Source organism: Carcharhinus amblyrhynchos, chromosome 34, assembly GCF_965287045.1.
Source record: "Carcharhinus amblyrhynchos chromosome 34, sCarAmb.v2.hapA, whole genome shotgun sequence".
NCBI lineage: Eukaryota > Metazoa > Chordata > Chondrichthyes > Carcharhiniformes > Carcharhinidae > Carcharhinus > Carcharhinus amblyrhynchos.
In genome coordinates, this window is record NC_137357.1 from 8,286,630 (window position 1) to 8,311,861 (window position 25,232).

At 44.1% G+C, this 25,232-nt stretch overlaps 1 protein-coding gene across 3 annotated transcripts in view; it reads right to left on the reverse strand.

Annotated features, from left to right (window-relative positions):
* LOC145361388 (tetraspanin-15) overlaps nucleotides 1-25,232 on the reverse strand; it is a 154,158-nt gene that overhangs the window by 59,647 nt on the left and 69,279 nt on the right. For all 3 annotated transcript variants that reach the window (XR_013889827.1, XM_080217085.1, XM_080217086.1), the window contains exon 5: nucleotides 3,767-3,883. Coding sequence is in view for 2 of the 3 variants with exons in the window: in XM_080217085.1 (XP_080073211.1) it covers nucleotides 3,767-3,883 (117 nt within the window). In the remaining variant the exon portion in view is untranslated. The remainder of the gene's footprint in view (nucleotides 1-3,766; nucleotides 3,884-25,232) is intronic.

Genomic DNA, 25,232 nt, shown 5'->3' on the forward strand with positions numbered 1-25,232 from the left:
TTTCTGCAGCTTCATTACACAAAAGCAGCCATTCATATCCTTCGTAATGACAGCATTATAAATCAGTGGTTGCACAGGCAACATATATTGATAAAATTAGTGATGTTGTTAGAGGCAGATTTACTGTATCTTGATTTGAGGGCCAGGAGTGAGTAATTCAGCAACATGTCAAATCAACAGATAAGGTCTGGTTCCTACGTTCAGGTATCCCTCAGCCCACCAGGCTGCTTTACAAATCTCTCCCTCTCATTTAGACAAACTGCAGTGCACTCAAAAGGCAAGAATTACAATCTTCAACTATCAAATGCAATGGGCTTCAATAGGTTTTTGCAGCTTGAATGTCCAAACAAAGGAGACTTGTTGAGTGCATCCTGTATATGGTGTAGCAGAGGTGGAGGGAGTGAAAATTTGTGGACGTGTTGCCAATCAAACGGGCTACTTTGTCCTGGAAGGTTGAGCTTCTTGTTGGAATTACACCCATCCAGGCAAGTGGGGAGTATTCCATCACACTCCTGATTTGTGCCTTGTAGATGGTGGATTTGGGCAGTCAGGAGGTGAGTCACTCTCTGCAGGATTCCCAGCCTCTGACCTCCTTTTGTCACCACAGTATTTATATGGCTAAAGCAGTTCATTTTCTGCTCAATGGTGATATTGTTTGGTGGATTCAGTGATAGTAATGCCACTGAATGTCAAGGGGCAATGGTCAGACTCCCTGCTATTGAGATAGTTAGTGCCTGGCATTGTCTGGTGCGAAACAAAGCACCTTTAGCCTCAGTAATTATTCATTGCTTGAAATAGTTCTGGTGTGAACCCTTTGACATCTATACCTACCCAATATGGTGGATGATGCACTTTAGGCTGCTGACAATTAATTTCAAAATATTCTTTTTACTTTCTCAACTTGGTCACTTTCATAGTTGATATAATGCTGTGTGAGTTAAGCAGATAGGTCACCAGCTTATCCTGAGAGAGAGAGAGAGAGAGAGAGGGAGAGCCATTGTTAATCTGCTTCATTCAGCAGAGTCTTGCTGGATGGAACCTGGTCAAATCTGCCTGCTCCTGTGAAATGGCCACTGGTCTCTGACTGGAACTCTCTCCAAAATAGGACCACCCACAGTCAAGCAATCAAGCTCCTTTGAGAAAGTGCCGTCAGGTCTAAGAGGTGAGAAGCTGGAAGCAAGATGGGAAAGTTCTTGAAATAAATTGCATTGCTTAACACTCAAACAGTGAAAATCGCTTCTGCTCACCGGCTTCTCATCTACTTGTGAAGGATAATCAGAAAAATTGATCGACATTGGGTCTGCAGAACTGCAATGTCAGGTCACACCAGACAAAACAACAAGTTTCTTCATGATAATGCAGACAAGGTGAATTCTCGCAGCCCACTGCGTTGCTAAAGCAGGTAGACCCAGCGCAGGCTGGTTCCCACTGGGCACCACAGCCTCTGTGACTCTCCAGCCAATGGATTTCCAGCACCGTCAGCTCCATGCCAGAAATCGGAGTGGAGCTGTATAACTTATGCTAATAATCATAAGCATATGATTAGTGGGCTCAGGACTGAAATCACCGGGCCCACCAACATCTGTCCTGGTCCCTCCATACCGACGCTGTAGTTAAGAAATCGACCAACGCCTCCACTTTCTCAGGAGGCTCAGGAAATGCAGCTACGACTCTCATCAACTTTTGCAGATGCACCACAGAAAGCATTCTTTCGGGTCGTAGCACAGCTTGGTATGGGCTCCTGCTCTGCCAAAGGCTGCAAGGGACTAGAAAGGGTCGTGAATGAAGCCCAGTCCATCACTCAAACCAGCCTCCCATCCATTGACTCTGTCAGCTTCTTCTTTGCTGCCATCAGACTTTTGAATGAGCCTATCTTGCATTAAGTTGATCTTTCTCTCCACCCTAGCTATGATTGTAACAGCATATTTTGTATTCTCTCGTTTGCTTCTCTCTGATCGGTATGCTCTGTCTCTACAGTGCGGCAAGAAACAATACTTTTCACTCTATGTTAATACATGTGACAATAATAAATCAAATCAAAAACAACATTTTGGCCTCAACTACATTCTGTGGGAGTGAATTTCACACATTCACCCTCTGGGTGAAGAAATTTCTCCTCACCTCAGTTCTAAAAGGCCCTTATCCTCAAACTATGACCCTGAGTTCTGGACTCCCCTACATTGGAAACATTCTTACTGAATCCACCTTTCTAACCCTGTTAGAATTTTACAAGTTTCTGTGAGATCCCGTCTCACTCTTCCAAACTCCGATGAAAATAAGCCTAACCAACTTAGTGTCTCCTCATATGACCTGCCATCCCAGGAATCAGCCTGGTAAACCTTCGCTGTACTCCCTCTATAATAGGGACATCCTTCCTCAGTTAAGGACACTAAAACTGCACACAATACTCTCGGTGTGGCCTCACCAATGCTCTATACAACAGCAGTAAAACATCCCTATCCCTACACTCAAATCCTCTTGCTATGAAAGCCAACATACCATTTGCCTTCTTTACTGCCTGCTGTACTTGTGCATTTACTTTTAGCAACTGATGCACAAGGACTCCAAGGTCTCTCCAAGTATCCACCTCCCTCAATTTATACCCATCGAAGTAATAATCTATCTTCTTATTATTGCTACCGAAGTAGATAACATATTTATCCACATTATACTGCATCTGCCATGCCCACACACTCAGCCTGTCCAAATCACAGATCCAAGTCAATAGCTGTCATTGAGTTATGTACACCTACAATTCCTCCAATGCAGATTCGTGCTGAGTTATTTGATCTTCACCAAACCAAGAGTGGGAATTCCGTTTGAATCACTTGTTCCCTATCTCGAGACTCCTCAGATCACGGAGACTTCACTCATCTCCTGGAACCTGTTTCGCCACTCAATAGATGATCATCTTGGTGTCCTGCAGGATGGCGTGAGGATGTAAGGTAATAACAGATCACTGTGGCCATACCTTAGTAATCTATCAACACTGACAGTGAAATTGACTGCTAGTGTGCGTTGGAAGGTTTCCCTCCACCCTCCTCACCTCCAGCACCTCATGAGGAAGTGGGGGGGAGCTATGGGGCGCAGGTACAACGTGAACAGATTGGAGAAAGATCCCAATCAGTGGCACTTCCAGTTATCCCCTGAGGAATCTCTGCTTAGATATAATAAGACAGCTGGGATCAGAACTGAGACCGTTCGAGACAAGAATAAATGTTGTTTCGTGGCATTTTGCTGCAGTTCTACAGCTCAAATGATAAATTCTTCAAGCTGTTGTGAGATTTAAAAGTCAATATGCACTTTTCTAAACATTATTTACACATACACCCACTGTGGTCACAATGTACATCATTAAATAACACTGTCCATGTAAACCATCCACTTTCCAGGTCCCTGCACTCAAATTAAGTCTCTATCCCACTCCACCTATGCCAGGTAACTGAACAGGACACAGTGGGTGGGATTTTACAGCCTCACTCATTCTGAAACTGTGAAATCCCACCCGAGGTCAACAGACCTTTCTGGAGTCTGCCCCTCGACCGCTCCAATTCCTGTGGATGGTAAAATTCAGGCCATTATGTGTACTCTGGCAAAATAGTCTTATTATCAAATACCTGTGTATCATTCCCTGACAGTAATGCCATCCAGGTCCCATTAAAACATACTTTGACAGCTCAAGGTTAAAGCAGCAAGTTTAAAGTGAAAAGCCAGTTTGAACTTGGAACTGGCAGGATAATACACGTTTATGGCTTATCACTCCTACCTCTTTGTTCATACAACAGGTATACGGCACTCCACATGCCAACGGCCCTGGTGCATCACAAGAATGGTATTGATTCACATCCCAGTCCTTGTACTCATCTCCCCCACAGCACGAAAACTGTTAGCAAAAAACAGAGAGATTGTAATTATTGAACAATCCTACAGAGATGTCAATCTTAGAGATTTATTCCTTTTTGACTTGTCAGATTTGTGGGTGGGAGAAAGCAGCCAGAAAACAATTGAGTTTAATCAGGTGTAGTGATTGACACTACTGATCAGCTCAAATTTTTCAAGCACTTTTCATCCTGTAAACTCTGTTGATCAAGGTGCAATGCATCGGAATATTTTCAGTGTGGTGTCTCAATTAATGTCCCCATCAAACACTCCCACGTCAGGTATAGCACTAGGTTAGATACAGAGTAAAGCTCCCTCTGTACTCTCCCCATCAAACACTCCCAGGGCAGGTACAGCATGGGGTCAGATATAGAGTGAAGTTCCCTCTGTACTGTCCCCATCAAACACTCCCTGGACAGGTACAGAACAGGGTTGGAAACAGAGTAGAGCTCCCTCGACACCGTCCCATCAAACACTCCCAGCCCAGGTACAGTACAGGATTAGATACAGAGTAAAGCTCTCTCTGTACTGTCCCCATCAAACACTCCCAGGACAGGTACAGTATGGGGTTAGATACAGAGTAAAGCTCCTTATACACTCTCTCCATCAAACACTTCCAGGACAGGGAGAAGATGGGGTTAGAGACAGAATAAAGCTCCTTCTGCATTGTTCCCATGAAACACTCCTAGAGCAGGTATAACACAGTGTTAGATACAAAACTCCCTCCACACTCACAGGGCAGGTACTGCATGGGGTCAGATATAGAGTGAAGCATCCTCTACACTATCTCCATCAAACACTCCCAGGACATATACAGAAGAGGGTTGGATGCAGAGTAAATCTCCCTCTACACTGTCCCCATCAACCACTTCCAGGACAGTTACACACTGGGTTAGACACAGAGTAATGATTCCTCTGCATTGTTGCCATCAAACACTGCCAGGGCAGGTAGATAAAAGTAAGGGTAGATGATATGAAGGGGAGGATCTATGAACTGTCATTTCCACAACTATTTCCTTATCTTTGAGGCAAACCAGCAGTGTAACCTGTGGATACTCACCCTAAGCATGTCTAACCCCCACTAACAGTATGAGTGAAATCTTCTCTCATTCTCCACTCAAGCTGCCCAGCGTTTGTCAACTTAGTACGAATGGAAAGACACGTTGGGGTTGAGTGTCCATGATTCTTCCTTAGTTGCCTGTTTAGGCTTTGGCAAATGATGGACTGAGACCCTGGAGATTAGTGTTGATTGCTCTCCATGGTATTATTCCGGTTTTCAAGCCAGGTTTGGGCCAGAGAGCAGGAGGATCCATGGGGAAATTCCAGCCTGATCCCCTTATTGCCATGGGTGCACCTCAAAGGGAAGCATGATTGAGCCGCCAGAATAAAGGTGCAGTGTGAACATACAGCTCTGACTATCACAGGCTAGTGAGCCATTCAGATCCAGACTCATCCAGGTAACAGAGCACCCACCATCAAACAACAGGCATGTATTTGTAAAGTGACCCCTGCCTACTGTGTCCTTTACCAGGAATCTGCTTCACACTCTATCCATTCTCTGGGGGACATTTTAACATGGGTTAATAATGTAATAATCAGTTACCCTTTATCATAGAATCCCTACAGTGCAGAAGGAGGCTATTCGGCCCATCGAGTCAGCACCAACCACAATCCTGCCCAGGCCCTATCCCTGTAAGCCCGTGCATTTACCTTTGCTAGTTCCCCCGACACTAAGGACAACTTAGCATTGCCAATGCATCTAACCCGTACATCTTTGTACTGTGGGAGGAAACTGGAGCACACAGAGGAAACCGGAGCACACAGAGGAAACCCACGCAGACACGGGGACAATGTGCAAACTCCACACAGGCAGTCAGTCACCCAAGCCGGGAACTGAACCCAGATGAGGCAGCAGTGCTAACCACTGTGCCATCATGCCACCCGTGGAGATACAGAGATATAGTATATATATCTCGTCCATTGCTTCCTTTCATATGACGGGTGGTAGAATCCGTATTGGCAGATGAGCTGAAAAAATGTCCCCTCAAGAGGAGTTTTTTGACATCAGCCCTAAATTTCCCATTTGAATCTGCGTCCCCTTGTCTGAATGCCCCAAACGAGAGCCTGTGAGAAGCAATGAATGAAACCTGGCCTCTGTGAAGCTGGTTTCACAGCACAAACAACCTTTTCAAAACTGAGAACAAAATGTGACAGAACAATCACACGGTCATCTTTGTGAAGGTGCGTCACTGTCATGGCGATGGCCTTGAATTTCAAACAAAGGTGACATTTTGAAAAGTACAAATTTTTACCAAAGGTAGAATAGTTGCTCAGGTGACGCATCTAGCTTTTAGAGACGAGTAATAAAGCAGCTCAAGCTATCGCTAAACTTCTTGATAAAATATATTCCCAGTCTGAGGAGCAATCCTGGACTTGTTGCTGATTTCCTCATAGCGCATTGGGTTGGCAAAGCTATTTGAATACACATCTGTGACATCCAATCGAACTATCATTGTGTCTCTATTCTAATCTCTGTCAGCCCATGGCTCAGAGTTAGCGTGCATCCCTATGGCCAAAGGTTGAGAGTTCTGCCCCCTTGGGGAGCCTGAGCCCACAATCCAGGCTGAAATGCTCACATTCGGGCGAGGGAATGTTGCCCTGTCAGCAGTTCTGTCTTCCGGGGCAGCACGGCGGCACAGTGGTTAGCACTGCTGCCTCACAGCACCAGGGATCCAGGTTTGATTCCCAGCTTGGCTCACTGTCTGTGTCGAGTCTCTGTGTCTGTGTGGGTTTCCCCTGGGTGCTCTGCTTTCCTACCACACAAATGTGCAGGTTAGGTGCATTGACCATGCTAAATTACCCATTTGGTGTCCAATGTTGCGCAGATTAGGTGGATTGGCCATGTTACATTGCCCCTTAGGTGTCCAATGTTGCATTAGGTGGTTTGGCCATGTTAAATTGTCTCTCAGTGTCCTAAGATGTGCAGTTAGGAGGATTAGTGGGGTTTCGGGGAGAGGGCTTGGATAAGATGGTCTTACTAAAAAGAGTGGGTGCGGACTTGAATGGGCCGAATGGATTCTATGATTCCAGGGGAGGTATTAACCTCACAAAGAAAATCAGATGATCAGGCCATTATCTCATTGCTGTTTGTGGGATCTTGCTGTGTGAAAATTGCTGTGACTGTTCTCGCCAAAGGTTATGGGCTGTGAAGGGCTTGGGGATGTCCTGTAAAGTGCCTTTTTCATACATACATTTCATTCCTTTTTAATTTCCTTCAGGAATGGGGAAATCGATTTTTATCAGATGTTCTTGCTGTATAGTGGAAGTTACTGTCCCTGTCTCTGCTTCAATCTGACCCTTTCCATTGCGCAGATTTCACACTGCTACTTCTCCATTGCTCCTGGTGTCAGGTTGTCAGATGCATTCAAACCAGTGGCTGCTATTACAGAGTTTCGGCCCCAGAGGCTATTGTGGTGGTTTATGTAAGCTTTTATGAGAAATAGAGCTCCATCTTGTTGAAGCTAAAAAGATACTTGGACACAGGATTCATGAGTGATCAATCCTTTATTGCCTTCTTATCGATAAGAAGAGGGGAACTGAAGAATTCCTCAGGCTTCTTCAGCCTGTTCTGTTCAATTGTGTACAGCCAGCCTTTTTTATGCGGCATTTACAATTTCTGGTAAAGATAATTGTTTCTAGTATTGCATACCAGTACATTATTTACGTATGATACAAAGAGGCCCGAGAGAGCAGCTGCTTAATTGTATCCGGTCGGTAACGTCATGATCTTTAGAAGTAGATGGATGGAATGTCCGTTTAGACAATGGTAACTTAATCATGTCATTATTACAGTTTTGGTGCTATTAGCAAAGACATCCAGGTGTGTCCTGTTGATAGATATAGTGAAACCTCCCCTTTGTCTGCGCTGTCTATTTCATGTATATGCAAAGACAGCAGTCTACAGTGAGGGTGCTGCTGCTGATGTGCTAATTTTCCTGGTCACCTGCTCAGCTCAGTTCTCCTCTCCCACAATCCCTACAAAACATCACTGTACACCCTGCAGAACAACGTGCTTGATACCAGCTGCAATCCATCAGAAAGAAGAGCCTTGAGTTTGTAAATCTCCAATCCCTTCAATAAACCATTCAGTGCGGTACAATGTAGAATGTAGTCAAGTAGCAATTATATAGGAAACATCAGCGCTGGAGGCTTTGAACAGCACTCTCCATCTTACATTTCTATTTTCCATTGCACTTCCAGTGATCTAGGAGACATGAAAAGGTTTGCATTTATACATTACTTTTCAAGACCTTGGGGTTTTTCTAAGTGTTTTACATCCAATTAAGTATTTATGAAGTGTGCTCACTGATATAATGCAGGAAATATCATAGTCAATTTGCATATGGCTAGCTCCCACAAAGGAGTACATCATCCAAATGAATGATGTCTGCTGAGGAGATAATGTTGACCAGGACACAGGGGTCAATGAACTTGTCCCATAGTTTCACATCTATCCAAGAGGCATTAACAATTGAACGTTATTGAGATATATTATCCACCATCCCCAAGGCCCAAGTCAGCAGTGTAATGGAATACTTCCCACTTGCCTGGATGGGTGCAGCTCCAACAACACTCAAGAAACTCGACACCATCCAGGACAAAGCAGCCCTGCTTGATTGGCAATACAGATATCCACTCCTTCCACCACCACCACCACTCAGTAACAGCATTGTGAACTATTTACAAGATCTACTGCAGCAATTCACCAACAATCCTGAGACAGCACCTTCCAAACCCTCAACCATTCCCATCTAGAAGGACAAGGGCAGCAGATACATGGAACACCACCACTTGCAAGTTCCCCTCCAAGCCACTCACCATCCTGACATGGATATATATCATCGTTCCTTCACTGTCGCTGGGTCAAAATCCTGGAATTCCCTCCCTAACGGCGTTGTGGGTCAACACATGGACTGCAGCGATTCAAGAAGGCAGCTCACCACCACCTTCTCAAGGGGCAATTAAGGATGGGTAATAAATGCTGGCCAGCCAGCGACGCCCATGTCCCACGAATAAATAAAGAACAGAATTAAAAATAAATATGCCACCGCTCATTTCACTTTGTAGGATTAATTCAGTACTACTTCTCTGGTAGTCTTCAATATCATCACAAATATCTCCTCCTTCTGAAGAGTTTGACTCCCCTTTACCCACCCTCCAGTAGAGTATTCATTCACAGACACCAAGCTATGATTGCTGTTGGTTATTGTGTAGTGAATAGGACAACCAACACTGCTTCTCCTGTAGTTCCTGGATCCCAAGAAAAATCAGACCCTTGAGACGCTTAGAGATGAGTAGTAGATGCCATTTCCCTCCTGGTGTGCCATCAGTAGCCATGGTTCAGTATCAATGTTAAAGGGTGATTCAACTTCCAATCTAGCTCATGAATAGCCAACAATAAGAGTGTAATTGCATTTAACTGCGGTTCCAAATCAGCTGAACACAAGGTTGTGCTTTAAGCATTTTATGTACAATTGCTGTGTTAAGTCTGATGCAGTGCTGTAAGAAGGGCTCCATTTCAATTTACACCACAATGTTGCTCATCACTTAACAATTCGTTCCATCCCGCACCCATTAAAAAGTACAAATGTAATAATTACAAGCATTTTTCCTCCTCTCTCTTACAGGGCTTTCTGGCCTTTTATTATCATCACTTCTTGTTGAGATATCATTAAGGAAGCATTTTAAAAAGTTTTTCAAGACTTTGATTGTATCTTTCCATCCCTCTCATTTCCCCTTCTACCTCCCTGATTAAAAAAAACCAAGCACTTACAGTAAGTTTGCATTTCAGGACTTGTAGTCGGTACAATGGGTGAGATACTGACCTCTGGAGGCTAGTGGACTACAAATTCAGTCACATTGGATGAGACTGAAGATGCCTCAGGCGTCCACCGCACCATCCTTCCCCTCATCTGGTCCTAACTAGGTTATTAAAGTTTATTTATTAATGTCACAAGTTAACAATTCAATGAAGTTACAGTGAAAATCCCCTAGTCTCCACACTCTGGCGTCTGTTCAGGTGCACTGATGCAGAATTTAGCACGGCCAATGCACCTAATCAGCACGTCTTTCAGGCTGTGGGAGGAAACTGGAGCACCCAGAGGAAACCCACGCAGACACGGGGAGAATGTGCACACTTCGTACAGACCGTGACCCAAGCTGGGAATCGAACCCGGATCCCTGGCACTGTGAGGCAGCAGTGCTAACCACTGTGCCAACATGCCGTCCCGATGTGTGCACACTGCCAGAAAACTGGAAGGATGATCAACGGGTATCTAAAGTATGATGGGATGCATAGATAGTCCTTCAGTGCAGGCCGTAGTTAAGACTGGCCACACTTCTGTTTTCCTATCACTGACAGGGAATCAACCCTTGTGAGACACTTCAAATAATTCAGATTGTCCAATGCATCAAAGAATAATTAGACGTGGGCTGGCAGGAACTGCTTCTGAGACGTTTTTAATCCTCAAACCTGGGTCCCTGGCATTGTGAGGCTGCAGTGCTAACCACTGTGCCTCCCCGAACAGACCAAATCTAAAGAAAGATACCAGGCGGAACTCTACGGCTCTGCCATTGCCACAGCGAGGCCTTAAAGTTCAGCCCAATGAGCTGAAGTAGATTATCAGCTAAAATAGAAAGCATCCTGAAGTCTTACATCTTTCCACTAAAAGGTTAGTCCAAGTGTGGGCCCATGAGGGATCAAAAAGGAGGTCTTCTTGTTAAGGAGAGAACCCGTGGCTGCAGCGATAACTTTACATCAACCTTCTCGAGGAAGAGAATGCTGCCAATGTCACAGTAAGGGAGGAGGCAGCTAGCAGGAAAATTGGATGGGACAAAAATAGAGAATTCAAAAAAAAATCAACAATATTTGATTGAAAAGTCATCTGGTCAAATCGTTTTGGTGAGTGAGGAAAACAAAAGGTGGAAATTGTGCAGGATACAAACTTCCCCTCCTCCTGGGATGTAGGGTAAACACAGTAAGAAGTCTCACAACGCCAGGTTAAAGTCCAACAAAATCCACTAGCTCTCGAAGCGCTGCTGGTGTTGTGAGACTTCTTACTTCTTTACCCCAGTCCAATGGTGGCATCTCCACAGCATGACGACCATCAACACCGCAAACTGTGGGGTCAATGCCAGAGGACAGAAGGATTGTAATAATTGCACCCCATTTGGAAACAGAGAGAGAGAGAGATAAACTCAGCAATTATAGCCCGCGGTCTGTCAAATGTCCATGGTAACAAAGCTGTTGGAATCAATAATCCTGGACAAAATAAACTGGCATTTGGGAAAGTGCAGATCAATAAATGAAAGTCAGCGTGGATTTGTTGAAGGGAAATAATTTTTGATTCACTTGGTTGAGTCACTTGATAAAAAGAATGGAGAGGCTAGATTAGAGCAGTGCACTTAACATGTGTATGGACTTTTAAAAAGCAATTCATCACGGTTCCACATAATAGACTTGTTAGCAAAAATTAAAGGCTAATTGGCTCAGTGACAGAGAGCAACACTGAATAGCTGTGGTACAGAATGGACAAGTGCAGTTCCTCAGGGGTGAGAGCACTGTACTCGATGATAAATTTTAATGATTTGGACTCAACCGCAGAGGGCATGAGTTCAAAATTTGGGGATGATGCAAAACTTGGAAATGCAGTGAAAATGGGGAGGATAAGAACAGACTCCAGGAGGACACAAACTGGCTGGTGAAATTTAATGGTATAATGTCTGATTTGGCAGATTGAGGAGAGGCAAAAATGAACTAAATGACGCATTTTTTAAAAAATCTGCCAAAATGTATCAACAGAAGTTATACCATTAAATGTTAAAGTTTTAAAGAGCGTACAGGATGAAAGAGACCTGGGGATGTGTGTACAGTAATCTCTGATGGTGGCAGGATAAGTTTAAGAAAGGTGCAGTAATTCAGAGTGCAAATAAGCAAGGAAGTCTGACCATTCTTTTTTATAAGACACTAGTTAATGCTCAAATTAAACACTGCATTCAATTCCTAGCATGAGACTTCAGGAAGGAGGTCAAGACATTGCGGAGGGAACAGGAGAGATTTCCCAGAATGATGCCAGGTCTCAGCTGCTCCAACTGTGTGGAGAGACGGGCAAAGCAGGCATCGTGCTCCTTGGAGCAAAGGAGGTTAACAGGAGACTTGGTATAGAGTGGTTCAGAACAATGATTGCTATTCAAAACATGGACACTACTAGCAGGAATAGGCCTTCAACCCTTCAACTCTGCTCCGCCATTCACTTTGATCATGGCTGATCATCAAATTTAATGAAGCACACTGTCAGAGAGAGTCGGTGCAGACCTGATGGGCCGAATGGCCTAATTCTGCTCCTATATCTCATGGTCTTATACCTGCAGACTGGGCAAAACACAGTGAGGACAGCTTCACATTTGACCACGGTGTCTGTATTAGCCAAATAATCTGCTCACCCTATCCAAGATCAATTTGGATAGAACAATCCTCATTTCAGGATGGAATACAACTGGGCAAACAGGGAAAGGAAAATGTCTGGAATTCCGAGAAGAGTATGCAATTGAGATTTCAAAATGACTTCCAACTTGTTAGCACCAGAAATGTTTGATATGAGGCTGGAATGTGATGTTTGCTTTTGCACACACTGTTTCACAGTACAATTTAATTATAATTTTGCAATCAGCTCATTTGGGTTTTGAGTGTTCTCTCCGAATGTGTCATTTAACAGAATTTAATTCCATGACGGTTATCCCGAAATGATTTCTTTTGCGCACTTGGACCTGTGGGACTGGCTTCAAACTGCTACTGCCCTTCACAATAATTAAAAATGTAACTTCAACAACTTTGTTCCTGCTCTGGGGAGCAGAGAGATTTGTGTTTCTTTGAATAAAAAAAGTTGTGTTCCTTGTCAAAAATGTATTTTCTACCTTCAGATTGTCAGAGCCAGGGAGTTAGTTAATTGTCAACACATCAAGCACTGAAATTGCATTTTCCATTGAGTCAGAGAAAGAATATTACAGACAAATCATAATGGAGCTGTTTAGAGATTGAGCCAATTTGCAACAGGACTGGGGGTGGGGGGGGTCCAAAAATCTTCAATTCTGAAGACCTCACCCAACTCCAAATATGTGCAGGTTAGGGTTTGATTGGCCATGCTAAACTGGCCCAAGTGTCAGGGGTTGGCAGGGTAAAGTGTAGGGTTACAGGGATAGGGCATGGGTGGGTTGGTGTAGTTGGTGCAGACTCAATGGGCCAAATGGCCTTCTTCTGCACTGTAGGGATTCTATGATTCTCATGCCTGTCCCTGAAGCTTGAACCTCTGGCTGAGGGCATCCCCCTCTTCAACTGACTACTCATCATGAGATGCCTGCCACTGTGTTGTCCAATTTTGGGGTCATGGGTGGTATCTCCCATCCTGCTCTCACCCAACATCCAACGGGGACTAAAAGAAGAAAGGTTATTTAATGGAAGCAGCCAATTTGTACATAGCAAGCTCCTGCCCTATATTTAGGGACAAACATCTTAGTCAGACATTGGGGTTAACCCCTCTGTTTTTCTCCAAAATAGTTCCATGGGATGGTTTGCATTCACTCAAGCAGGCAGATGGAGCCCCAGTTCAACATCCCATCCCCACACTGGACAGCGTGCCGAGATTCTAGTGCACCAATTCCAGAGTGAAACTTGAACCCACGTCCCCCTGATTTAGCCCATTAATGCCTCTACTTTCTCAGGAAGCTAAGGAAATTTGGCATGATGCACCATAGAAAACATCTTTTCCAAATGTATCACACCTTGTACTGCTCCTGCTCTGAACAAGTCCGCAAGGAACTATAAAGGGTCGTGAGCATAGCCCAATCCATCATGCAAACCAGCCGCCCATCCATTGACTCCGTAAACAATTCCCACTGCCTTGGAAAAGCAACCAACATAATCGAGAACCCCAAGCACCTGGGACATACTCCCTTTGACTTTTGAATGGACTTGGCTTTTGTTAAGTTGATCTTTCTCTACACCCTAGTTATGACTGTAACATTACGTTCTGCACCCTCTCCCTTCCTTCTCCCCTATATATTCTATGAGCAGTATGCTTTGTCTGTATAGTGTACAAGAAACAATACTTTCCACTGTACACTAATACTTATGACAATAATAAATCAAATCAAAGACAACACTGAGCTACAGTTGATGCCTCGTGGTCAGGTATAGGGTGTTCTATTGTTAAAGCTCAGAAATGTAAAGCTGGCAGATGAAGATTAAACCTGAGGCTTTGCTGTTTTTCAGCCAATCTAAGACAGCAGAGTTCAATCAGGCCTGCAAATGAACAAGTAATTCAGGAACAATCACTCCGTCTCTTTTTCTACCAGCAGTCCCACATTTCTTACCTTTCCTTTTCCAATAACTATTATGCTGCTCTCCTTCTGACCACACATCACTTCATTTCAGACATAGAAAACCAAACGTTCAATACGATCACCATTCATCAGCAAGATCATTGAGTCAGCCCAGGATTACTCAATAATTCACCCTTGTGCATGGCTTCAGTGCTTGTTTCGTGGATGCCTTTCCTGGGTCCTTCTTCAGAAGGCTGCAGATCTTTATTTGAGGAAACCGCCCTTCGAAGATGACCTCTTGGTCTTCCGACCTCAGACCGCAAATCTCGGCCTAGGCTGCAACAGTTCAAATCCAGGAGCTAACAGAGAATAGCAAGGCAGAACGGTAGGCACAGAAGTAGAATTGCTGGGAAGGAAGTGCAGCTTCAGCCGTTCCACCCTCCAGGGATATTGCCTCAGTAATGCTGCTGTTGTTTACTTTTTATTTGTGGAACATGGATGATGTCGCTGGTTAGCCAGCACTTATTGCCCATCCCTAGTAGCCTTTGGAGGGCAATTGAGAGTCAACCACATTGCTGTGGCTCTGGAGTCACATGTAGACCAGGTCAGGTAACCATGAGATGGCGAAGGCAGCGTTGGATTGGGGTGGGCACAGTGAGAAGTCTCACAACACCAGGTTAAAGTCCAACAGGTTTATTTGGAATTATGAGCTTTCGGAGCGCTGAGGAAGCACTTTTGAAGTGCTGAGGAACTCACCTGAGGAAGGGTCAGCGCTCTGAAAGCTCACGATTCCAAATAAACCTGTTGGGGTTTAACCTGGTGTTGTAAGACATCTTACTGAGACCAGGTAAGGCTGCAGATTTCATTCCCTATAGGACATTAGTGAACCAAATGGGATTTTCTATCAATCGGCAATGGCTTTAGGTTATCAGTAGATTCTTAATTCCAGATTTTTTTTATTGAATTCAAATCCCAGCAAATGACGTGGCAGGATTCAAAGCCGGGTCCCCAAAACATTAGCTGAGTTTCTGGATGAATAGTCTAGTGATAATACCACTGGGCCATTGCCTCCTCTCGCTGTGTTGGAAAATATGTTGGTGCCCAGTGCTGCAAGCTAGAAATTGTTGACAGGGGGGAAAGGAATTGGGCAGTTGTCAAGGATAGGGAGATGAGCTACTTGAATAGTAACTTTTTTCTTGACAACTCATGTCATATCATTTCTTCCTGCACTGCAAAATTCTCAGGATAAAGAGAAAATGCTGGATAAACTTGGCTTTGAAGAAAATCATACCGATTTGAAACATTAGCTTTGTTCATATCTCTGTGGATGCTGCCAGACATGTTGAGTTCTACTTTCAGCATTTGCTGTTTTTCTTTCAGGGGTGGCGCAGTGTCACAGCGGGTCAGCGCTGCTGCCTCACAGCGCCAGGGACCTGGATTCGATTCCCTGTTTGGGTCACTGTCTGTGTGCGGAGTTTGCACATTCTCCTCGTGTCTGCGTGGGTTTCCTCTGGGTGCTCCGGTTTCCTACCACAGACCGAAAGATATGATGCTCAAGGTTAGGTGCTAAATTCTCCCTCACTGTACTGGAGTGTGGCGACTAGGTGATTTTCACAGTAATGTCATTGCAATGTTCATGTAAGCCTACTTGTGACAGGATGTTGTACAGAGGAAAGGCTGTATTCAAATACAAATTTCTGTTGGTGCTATACTCCTGACAGAGTCTGCTTGACATTTGTCTGGAGGACCCTCCTATCATCCTGACAATAAAGGGTTGTCCCTCTTTCTATCTACTTCCACATACCAAGGGCAGCAAGTGAAGCAGCAGGGAACTTGATTTCCACATTTTAAACAAAAACTTCTACTGCACAAGAACTGAACAAAGTTAGTACTACTCATTTGACATTATATTTTGAGGGAGCAGTATTTCCCTATAGTGCAGAGGTTTGTGGTATTCGAACTAGGAATTACACTGCTGCTTGTAGCCAGCCAGACCAAGGCCTCACATCCCATCATCTAACTGGTTCATGACAAGATTAGGGAGCAGGGCCACAATCCATTCCAGCATGGGACACGCTCCCGTTTGTCTGATGCCAGAGTCCTGACCACGGCCCAGCAAATCCCTGGAGTTGGGAAAGTTAAAGCCATGAGTCCTTTGAAGGCGATGGCCCAGTGGTATTATTGCTTAGCCATTAATCCAACCAATGTTCTGGGGACCCGGGTTCTGTGCGGAGCTGCACGTTCTCCTTGTGTCTATGTGGGTTTCCTCCCACAACCCAAAAGAGTGCAGGTCAGGTGCACTGGCCACGCTAAATTCTCCCTCAGTGTACCCAAACAGGTGCCAGAGTGTGGCAGCTGGGGGGATTTCCACAATAACTTCATTGCAATGTTAATGTAAGCCTATTTGCGACACAAATAAAGAAACTTCAACTGTTAAAATTGTCTCCAGGACCTGACCAGATGTATTGATAAGTCAAGGATGCAGAGATTTCATTCCAACAGCTACTTAAATTGGGCTGTCTCAAAGTAACAGTTGGCTCGTGAGACCTGGGTGATATTTGGAAACCTGTTCAATAGGGTGATAAGCAACATCTCTGAAGAAGCAGCAACGGCTGACAGACTTGACCACTGAGGTTTTTAGACCACTTATCCTGTGATTATAACCCTTTGTTTCCAAGTTCCACTAATCAGAGAATGTAGCTTGGTAAAAGAAGCAAAGGTGATGTGAAGAAACAGTTTTTCACGTATGGTGAGTCGTTGCGACCTGGAATGGATTTCCTCATGTGCAGTAATTGTCAGAAGAGAATTTAAGTTTATTTAGTGTCACAATTTGGCCTACATTAACATTGCATTGAAGCTACTGTGAAAATCTGAGTTGCCACACTCCAGCACCTGTTTGGGCACACTGAGGGAGAATTTAGCATGGCCAATGCACCTAACCAGCAGGTCTTTCGGACTGTGGGAGGAAACCCACACAGACATGGGGAGAACATGCAAACTCCACACAGACAGTGACTCAAGCCGGAATTGAACCTGGGTCCCTGGTGCTGAGAGACAGCAGTGCCACCCACAAGAAATACTGCTCCTGATCCAAGTTCTGTTTGAAATTCTGAACTTCACAGAAGAACAAAGTTTCTCACGAAATATGCAACTTGCGACTACATCAAAAACTTTGCAAAAGCCAATTTCTAAGTGAGACATTTTGATGCAGATTTTTCATTGTTCAGTCTGTACTCTTGGTACTGCATAATTCTTTGGATAACTTTACATGGAAAAGGAAAAACTCTGCTACAGTCAGTGCTGACTGTGTCCATTGTCACTCTTTGTCAATCTAATACTGGGTAGCATTAGAAAAGTTAAAGAATTAATATAGTTCCTTTAACATCTGTTGAGTTCTTTTTTTCACATCACTTTTTGCCACGTCCCCTATGTGTGGTTTACGAAGTTAGGCACTGAATCATGATCCTCTTTATTGAGCCTTTCTTATTTTGTCTTCCTTTGAGTTTGTATTTATGGGCACCCGGTGCTTACGATATATTATTACAGCCAATTAAGCACGCACTGCCCTGCCGCATGTACATTTGTTGAATTTCTCTGAAGAAGCATAAATAACCAAATGGTTAGTCACTGCTGAAAATGACAAACACAGCTGCCCTGAGTTAAAACTTCAAACAGCTCACATTTGCAGAATTACTCTGCAGGTTCGTGAACGGAAAACACTCGCTGGAGAGTTATATATAAATGATTCTGAATCATCAAATCCCATTTAGCATTAAAAGAAAGAAAGTACACAAATAGAATTTACAGTGTAGGAAGACTCCTGTGTTATTGGCGTACACAAATCATCGAACAATTCAGCAGAGGAGGAGGTTATTTGACCCCTTGAGCTTATGCTGGTTCTTTGGTTGAGTTATCCAATTAATTCCAATGCTGTGCACTTTCCTCATACGCCCTGAAAACTTTTTCCTTCAAACTCTCTTCTGAAAGTTACTAATGAATGAGGAAATACGTTTCAGTTGACAACAACTCATCATGTAATTTGTAAAGAAGGAAATTGTTTCCTCATATCACCTCTGGTTCTTTTACCAATGTGTGCCCTCTGATGACTGGAAGCAGAAAATTAGGGGTCATGATCACAGGATAACGGGTCAGCCAAAGGCCTGCCTCACAGTGCCAGGGACCCGGGTTTGATTCCAGGCTTGGGTCACTGTCTGTGCAGAGTCTGCATATTGTCCCTGTGTCTGCATGGGTTTCCTCCGGGTGCTCCAGTTTCCTCCCACAGTTCAAAGATGTGCAGGTTAGGTGGATTGGCAATGCTAAGTTGTCCCTTAAGTGTCCCAAGATGTATAGGTTAGTGAGAATAGCAGGGCCAGGGGTAGAATAATCTGGTAGAGAGTCAGTGCAGACTTGATGGGTCAAATGGCCTCTTCTGCAGGGATTCAATGATTCTAAGTTACGGCAAACTCCTGCTCCTATTTTTAGTTTCTTATCTTTCTAATACTAACGCTGATGGAATACCACTATATGTTTCACTCCAGTCTGAAACACAACTGTTCAGCATTATTCGCTGTCCCTGAGGCAATTTTCAATGCTTCTGTCACTATCTCTTTAATCCCATAGTTTGATCTTGCTACATGTGGGACTTGATGAAACGCCTTTTGAACATTCAGCTATGCATCAATTGCCCTCCCCCATCAACTTTCTCTGTTACTTCATCAAGTTGGGCAAACACTATTTGGTTTTGACAAATCTATGTCAACTTTCATTTATTAACTCATCTTATAGTCCAGAAACCCAGTTAATGTAGAATGTTGCTTAGTTATATATTTATTTGTTGCAAGCATATATCTCCTAACTCATAGAATCCTACAGTGCAGAAGGCGGCCATTTGGCCCATCGAGTCTGCACCAACCACAATCCCACCCAGGCCTTGTCCCCATAACCCCATGCATTTGCCCCAGCTAGTCCCCCTGACACGAAGGGGCAATCCAGCACAGTCAATCTACCTAACTCACCTATCTTTGGACTGTGGGAGGAAACCGAAGCACCTGGAGGAAACCCATGCAGACATGGGGAGAATGTGCAAACTCTACACGGACAGTGGCCCAAACTGGGAGTCGAACCTGAAAGCATCCTTTCTGGTTGTATCACAGCTTGGTAAGACTCCTGCTCTGCCCAAGACTGCAAGAAACTACAAAGGACTGTGAAGAAAGCCCAATCCATTGCTTAAACCAGCTTCCCATCCATTGACTCTGTCTACACTTCCCAATGTCTTGGCAAAGCATCCAACATAATTAAGGACCCCCAAGACCCCGGACATTCTCTCTTCCACCTTCTTCCTTTGGGAAAACGATACGAAAGTCGGAGGTCACGTACCAACTGTTTCAAGAACAGCTTCTTCCCTGTTACTGTCAGACTTTTGAATGGATTTACCTCATATTAAGCTGATCTTTCTCTACAGCCTAGCTCTGACTGTAACATTACATTCTGCACTCTCTCCTTTCCTTCTCGATGAACGGTATGTTTTGTCTGTATAGCACGCAAAAAACAATACTTTTCACTGTATGTTGATACATGTGACAAAAATAAATCAAATCAGCAGTGCCAACCACTGTGCCACCCCACTCAACCACATATGGCACAATTTTACCAATTGTGCTGATGCGTTAAAGGAAAATGTGTTGCCAGCAATGCAGGCATGGCCTGCGGGACATTCCCCACGGGTCCTATAATGGAGAGCAACTGTCCTGCTGGAGCTTCAGAGGTCCAGCAGGTCAGTAGCCTCCACAGATGGTGGCTGCTGAGGCAGGAAAGGGAACAAAAAAAAAAATCCAATAACGTGAGACAATGATTGCTGGAGGGGGAACCCCTCTGGGATTTAGGATGTCCTCCCTGCACTTTACTTCATAATTCCTTCCATCTTGCTCGGGCTAGCAGTGAGTGGCCTCCCCATACAGCAAAGGTCAGTTTGCTGTCAGCAGAATGTCAACAACACCATAAAGTGACAGTTAATAGGGCCTTATATTGGTTGCCTGTCTTCTTGGGGGCGGAGAGTCTGTCAGGTCTCACTCCCTCCAATGATAAAATTCCCTGATGGCGGGGATATGGTCAGGAAACTGATCCAACCTGGCTTCCTGCAAACCTACCAGCCCTGTCTGCCTCCGTTCTGTTTTAATCCTAGTTAACAAGCAGGACAGTTAGCAAAAGCTAAACGAGAAAACACAAGTCTCAAGGAAATGTATTATGAAGAATTCCAAGTATTCCTTGAAATTAGGTTCTGAGAAGAACTTAATAGTTTTTCTGTGCGCGGCACGGTGGCACAGTGGTTAGCACAGTTGCCTCACAGCGCCATGGACTTGTGTTTGATTTCCACCTTGGGTCACTGTCCGTGTGGAGTCTGCACATTCTCCCAGTGTCTGTGTGGGTTTCCTCCAGGTGCTCCAGTTTCCTCTCACCATCCAAAGATATGCAGGTTAGGTGGATTGGCCCTAGTGTCTAAAGATTTGTAGTTGATGGGGATTAGCGGGATAAATACGTAAAGTTCCAGAGGTAGGGCCTGGGTAAGATACTCTGTTGGAGGGAGACGGCCTGGTGCAAACAGCCAGCCTCATTGGCAAATTGCCCACTGTATCCATGGAGTTCCTGGCCAATTCGTGGCAGCAGATATTCCCAGAGTGCCAACGCCACAGCACAGGGGAACTGAGGAAAAGGGAGACCTACAAATGACGTGAGCTATTTCGCGTTGCTTCCCAAATGGGGAAAAGTCCACTTCCACCATTCCCCGACTCAAACACGAAAATGCGCCCCTTTTGTGTGCATGGGGGTGGCACAGAGTTTAGCACTGCTGCATCATACTGCCAGGGATCTGGGGTCAATTCCAGCCTTGGGTCAGTGTCTGTGCACATTCTCCCTGTGTCTGCATGGGTCCCCCCCACCCCCGGCTGCTCTGGTTTCCTCCCACATTCCAAAGACGTGCGGGTTAGCTCGATGCTAAGTTGCCTCTTAGTGTCCTGGGATGTGTAGGTTTGAGGGGTCAGTGGGCTAAATGCGTGGGGTTGTGGGGATGGGGCCTTGGGTGGAATTGTTGTCGGTGCAGACTCGATGGGCCAAATGGCCTCCTGCATTGAACTGCCAACTGCTGACCACATCTGATAAATCTAATTCGATTACATGGTCTGTTTTTGTGTTCAGATTTCCTTTGTTGCTCTTATTCCAAATCGACCTGCTGAGTGAACAATTAAACGGCCCGCTCGCGGTACAACCAAAATTGATTTTCCATTGCCAGGCCTCAAGAAATCCTCATTTGAGCAAAACATTAGAAGAAGATTTACTGTCTCTTCAGGACTGAGCAGAAATGGATTTAAAGGCAAATGGGATTCAGTTGCATTGCTGATTATGGAAGCTCAGGCTTGCTAATATCAAAAAGTCGACCCGAGCTGCCTTGCACGTAGAAAAAAACCATCTCAACGCGCTTTGCAGAAATAGATTTAAAAAAAGAATGAGTTTGCAGTAAATTTCCCAGCCTGCAGTAATATTCAGGGCCTGTGGCAAGAAATAGAGACCTTTCAGTAGGCAGAAGGTTTCATTTCCATGTAAGACTGAGTGAACGACAAAAGGGGAACTGCAGAGCTTTGAATCATGTGATATTATTCGTTTGTGGCTAATTACAGAGAAAGCCAAACCTTGTCTTTTACTTGAAGAGTAGTTCCACTACTAGGTCCAATTTCAAGAGGCAAGTTTCTATTTCAAGGCAATTTGCCCAAGTCGGAGATCCTTCAAAGCTCCCGAGGCTTTCCCTGAGAGCAGCTTGTCTTGTTTTATTATGGGACTGGGACTGACTTACTGACTGCAACACCTGCTGTGTTGCCTGCCCCTGAGACAAGTGCAAATGAAGCGGTTTGTGACGAGGAGCACAGAACACAGAGAAATGGGATCAAGAGTGATGGAAGTCTTTCAACACAACTTCCTTTTGATGTAAACCCACAATGAGCCTTTTAACAATCTGACTGGGAAAGTCAAAGCCTTCGATGTAAGGGACTTTTCAGCTTGTCATGCGGAACTTGAGTACTGCTGAGAAAGGAGATATACTTACGAAGCTTTTTGTCTTACAGTTATCACGACATGCTCAGAACACCAGTTATGAAGAGAACAACAATTTGTACTACATGGAAAGAGTGTGTTGATTGGTAGGCAAGTGGACTCGGATTGGTAGTGGTGGTGCCATGGAGAATACACCAGGGAACAACTAACTGCAAAGCTTTTGTTTAAATTCTGATTGATCAAGGCATTACCATGGAGAATGAACTAGGGAATGGCTGTCCCCCATTGCTGCATTGGAAAGGGTGACTCTTCCTACTATTTGCAAAGGACAGAACCCTACGTGTGAAGATATGTAGCTGTTAGCATACAAAATACAAAAAAAGGAAGAAACCCACAAACTTATAAAATACTGAGGCGTAATAACAGACAATCCCTTGACAACAATAGAGTCTACTGCAAGCTGTGAGCCTGACTGATAATCTTAAATAGGTCATGACTGTAATTCTTAGTACAACCATGTGCTTACGCGTTGTACCTTTTTCCAACTCAACAGAAACTTGAGGGCCGTTTACAATGTGGCCCAAATATTTTTAAAGCTTCTGAAGCTGCCTTCTGCTTAATGAAACTTCTGCCCACAAAACAGGCCCAGCTCCCAACTCTCCAATCCAGCTGTGCTCCAACTAGGGATCTCTCAATGCAGCAATGTAATTCTCTGCTGCACTGGAAAAACAAAGTCATCTCATTGGTCTTTGAATTGTGCTGGGTGTTTTTAACAAGATTTACAGAACAGTGTGCCAAATATTCCATTTCCTTTAATGCATTTTCAGGCCACATCTACGATTCACGTTAAACATTTAAATGTTTCTCTAATTGTATGGTCTTTTGTCTGAAGTGCATGACTTATGATCAAACAACAGAAAGTTTAAAGCTCAAGACTGAAAGAAGAAATATATTAATAGAGGTTCGCCATTTCTTTGGGTCCCAGTTGTTTCTGATGATTCATAGAATCCCTACAGTGCAGAAGGAGGCCATTCAGCCCATTGAGTCTGCACTGACCAAAATACCACCCAGGCCACATAACCTCATGCATTTACCCTAGCTAGTCCCCCTGACACTAAAGGGGCAATTTAATATGGCCAAACCACCTCTGATTTGCCTGCCCAAGTTTATTTTTATTAGTGTTACATTAACACTGTAATGAAGTTACAGTGATAATCCCCTGTTCGGGTACACAGAGAGAATTGAGCATGGCCTATACTCCTAACCAGAACATCTTTGACTGTGGGAGGAAACAGGAGCACCTGTACTGCCCTTTCTTGGGGAAATACATTTCGTCAAATCTCTTTCTCATGTCCGTTGTTAACTGCTGAACCTCCAGCACCAGCTCCCTAAGGAGAGGAACTGTTCTTTTCCAAATTGTCCTCAGAACATGTCACATGCTAACAAAACCTGTTGCTGCAATGGGAATAAACTAGCTCAAAGTCTTCCTCAAGTTTTCCATCTCTGGTATCTCTAGCAGTCCAGTTCCCTTAGTGAAATTTTCAGAGATCACTATTAAAAAGCTTTCCCATAATAAAGAATGGCCAGTTCCTACTTCAAGTGTGGCAGCACTTACTTCTCCAACCATGGATAAGCCACCATACAGGCATATTTCTACCTGACATTGGACACAGATCTGCATTATGCTTAAAATTTCATCTGTTATTATTTCCTCTGTGTGCTGCTTTATTAACACTTGTTTTGACACATGCATGCTTTTCTGCAGTTAATAAAAGCCAATAAAAATGTTAATTTAAAATGGAATTAGTTCCAAAACCTATGAATAGGATTTTTTTTCCATTTACCGCTTCAGTAGAATTACATACCATGGCAAATGTTCAATTAATCAAGGTTTGGTTTCCAAATGTTTTATTTTCATGGACTGACTTAAATATTCAGCAGAGATGTGTGAATTAAAGCTTCAGAAAGGGAGCTGGTAGATATTATCTGCATTAATTATTCAGGTTTAAACCTACAAAAATACATTAAAGCTAACAGAAACACCATTAAAAGATATTTAAAGCATCAATATCTGCCCATGTCCATGAGCGCCAACCCAATAATTCTTTTTTTAACATTTGCATTTATTATCCTCACTTACGAACTCAACTTTTATTGTTCAAAAATAAATCCCCTCCCCCTTGCAAACAAAACTGGTACCTTCTCTGCATGATCCATCCAGACGGTCACACTCAGAGTTGCTATTTTGTCTTTCTGGTTGATAACTGCTCAGAATTGGTTTGAGATCTTGCAGATTAATATTAGACCCTTATGATCTGTAAGGAATGAGGTCATCCATTCCATCAACCTAGGCTGACTTCAAATCACAGATTTCAAAGATACATAGTCCATCTTCAGCCACTGATATTCTTTACCTAGAGTGACATGGTGGCACTGTGGTTAGCACTGCTGCCTCACAGTGCCAATGAACCTGGGTCCAAATCTAGCCTCAGGTCACTGTCTGTGTGAAGTTTGCACATTCTCTCCCACGTCTGCGTGGGTTTCCTCCCACAGTCCAAAGAGTGCAGGTTAGGTGGATTGGCCATGCTAAATTGACCCTAGCGTTAGGCAGATAAGGGGGGTAAATGCACCTAACCAGCATGATTTTTGGACCACTGTGCCACCGGGCCCCCTCATATCCTCAAACATATTGGAGAAGACTGTTCTACCTTACATTTGAGACAGGATACAATCATTTGGCAATGGAAGGATTATGAGAGACACCGGGCAGCTTCTGTTGCTTGAAGCTTCCTCTGCTATCAGCCGGGGTGGGATACACACCAGTCCTGCAGTCCGTCTATAACCGGGAGCCTGCATGGCATAGAGCAACTCTGAAAATGCTGTACGTCTGAAGTTCAACACACGATCAGGTCACAAAATGTGTCTTTGTTACTGAG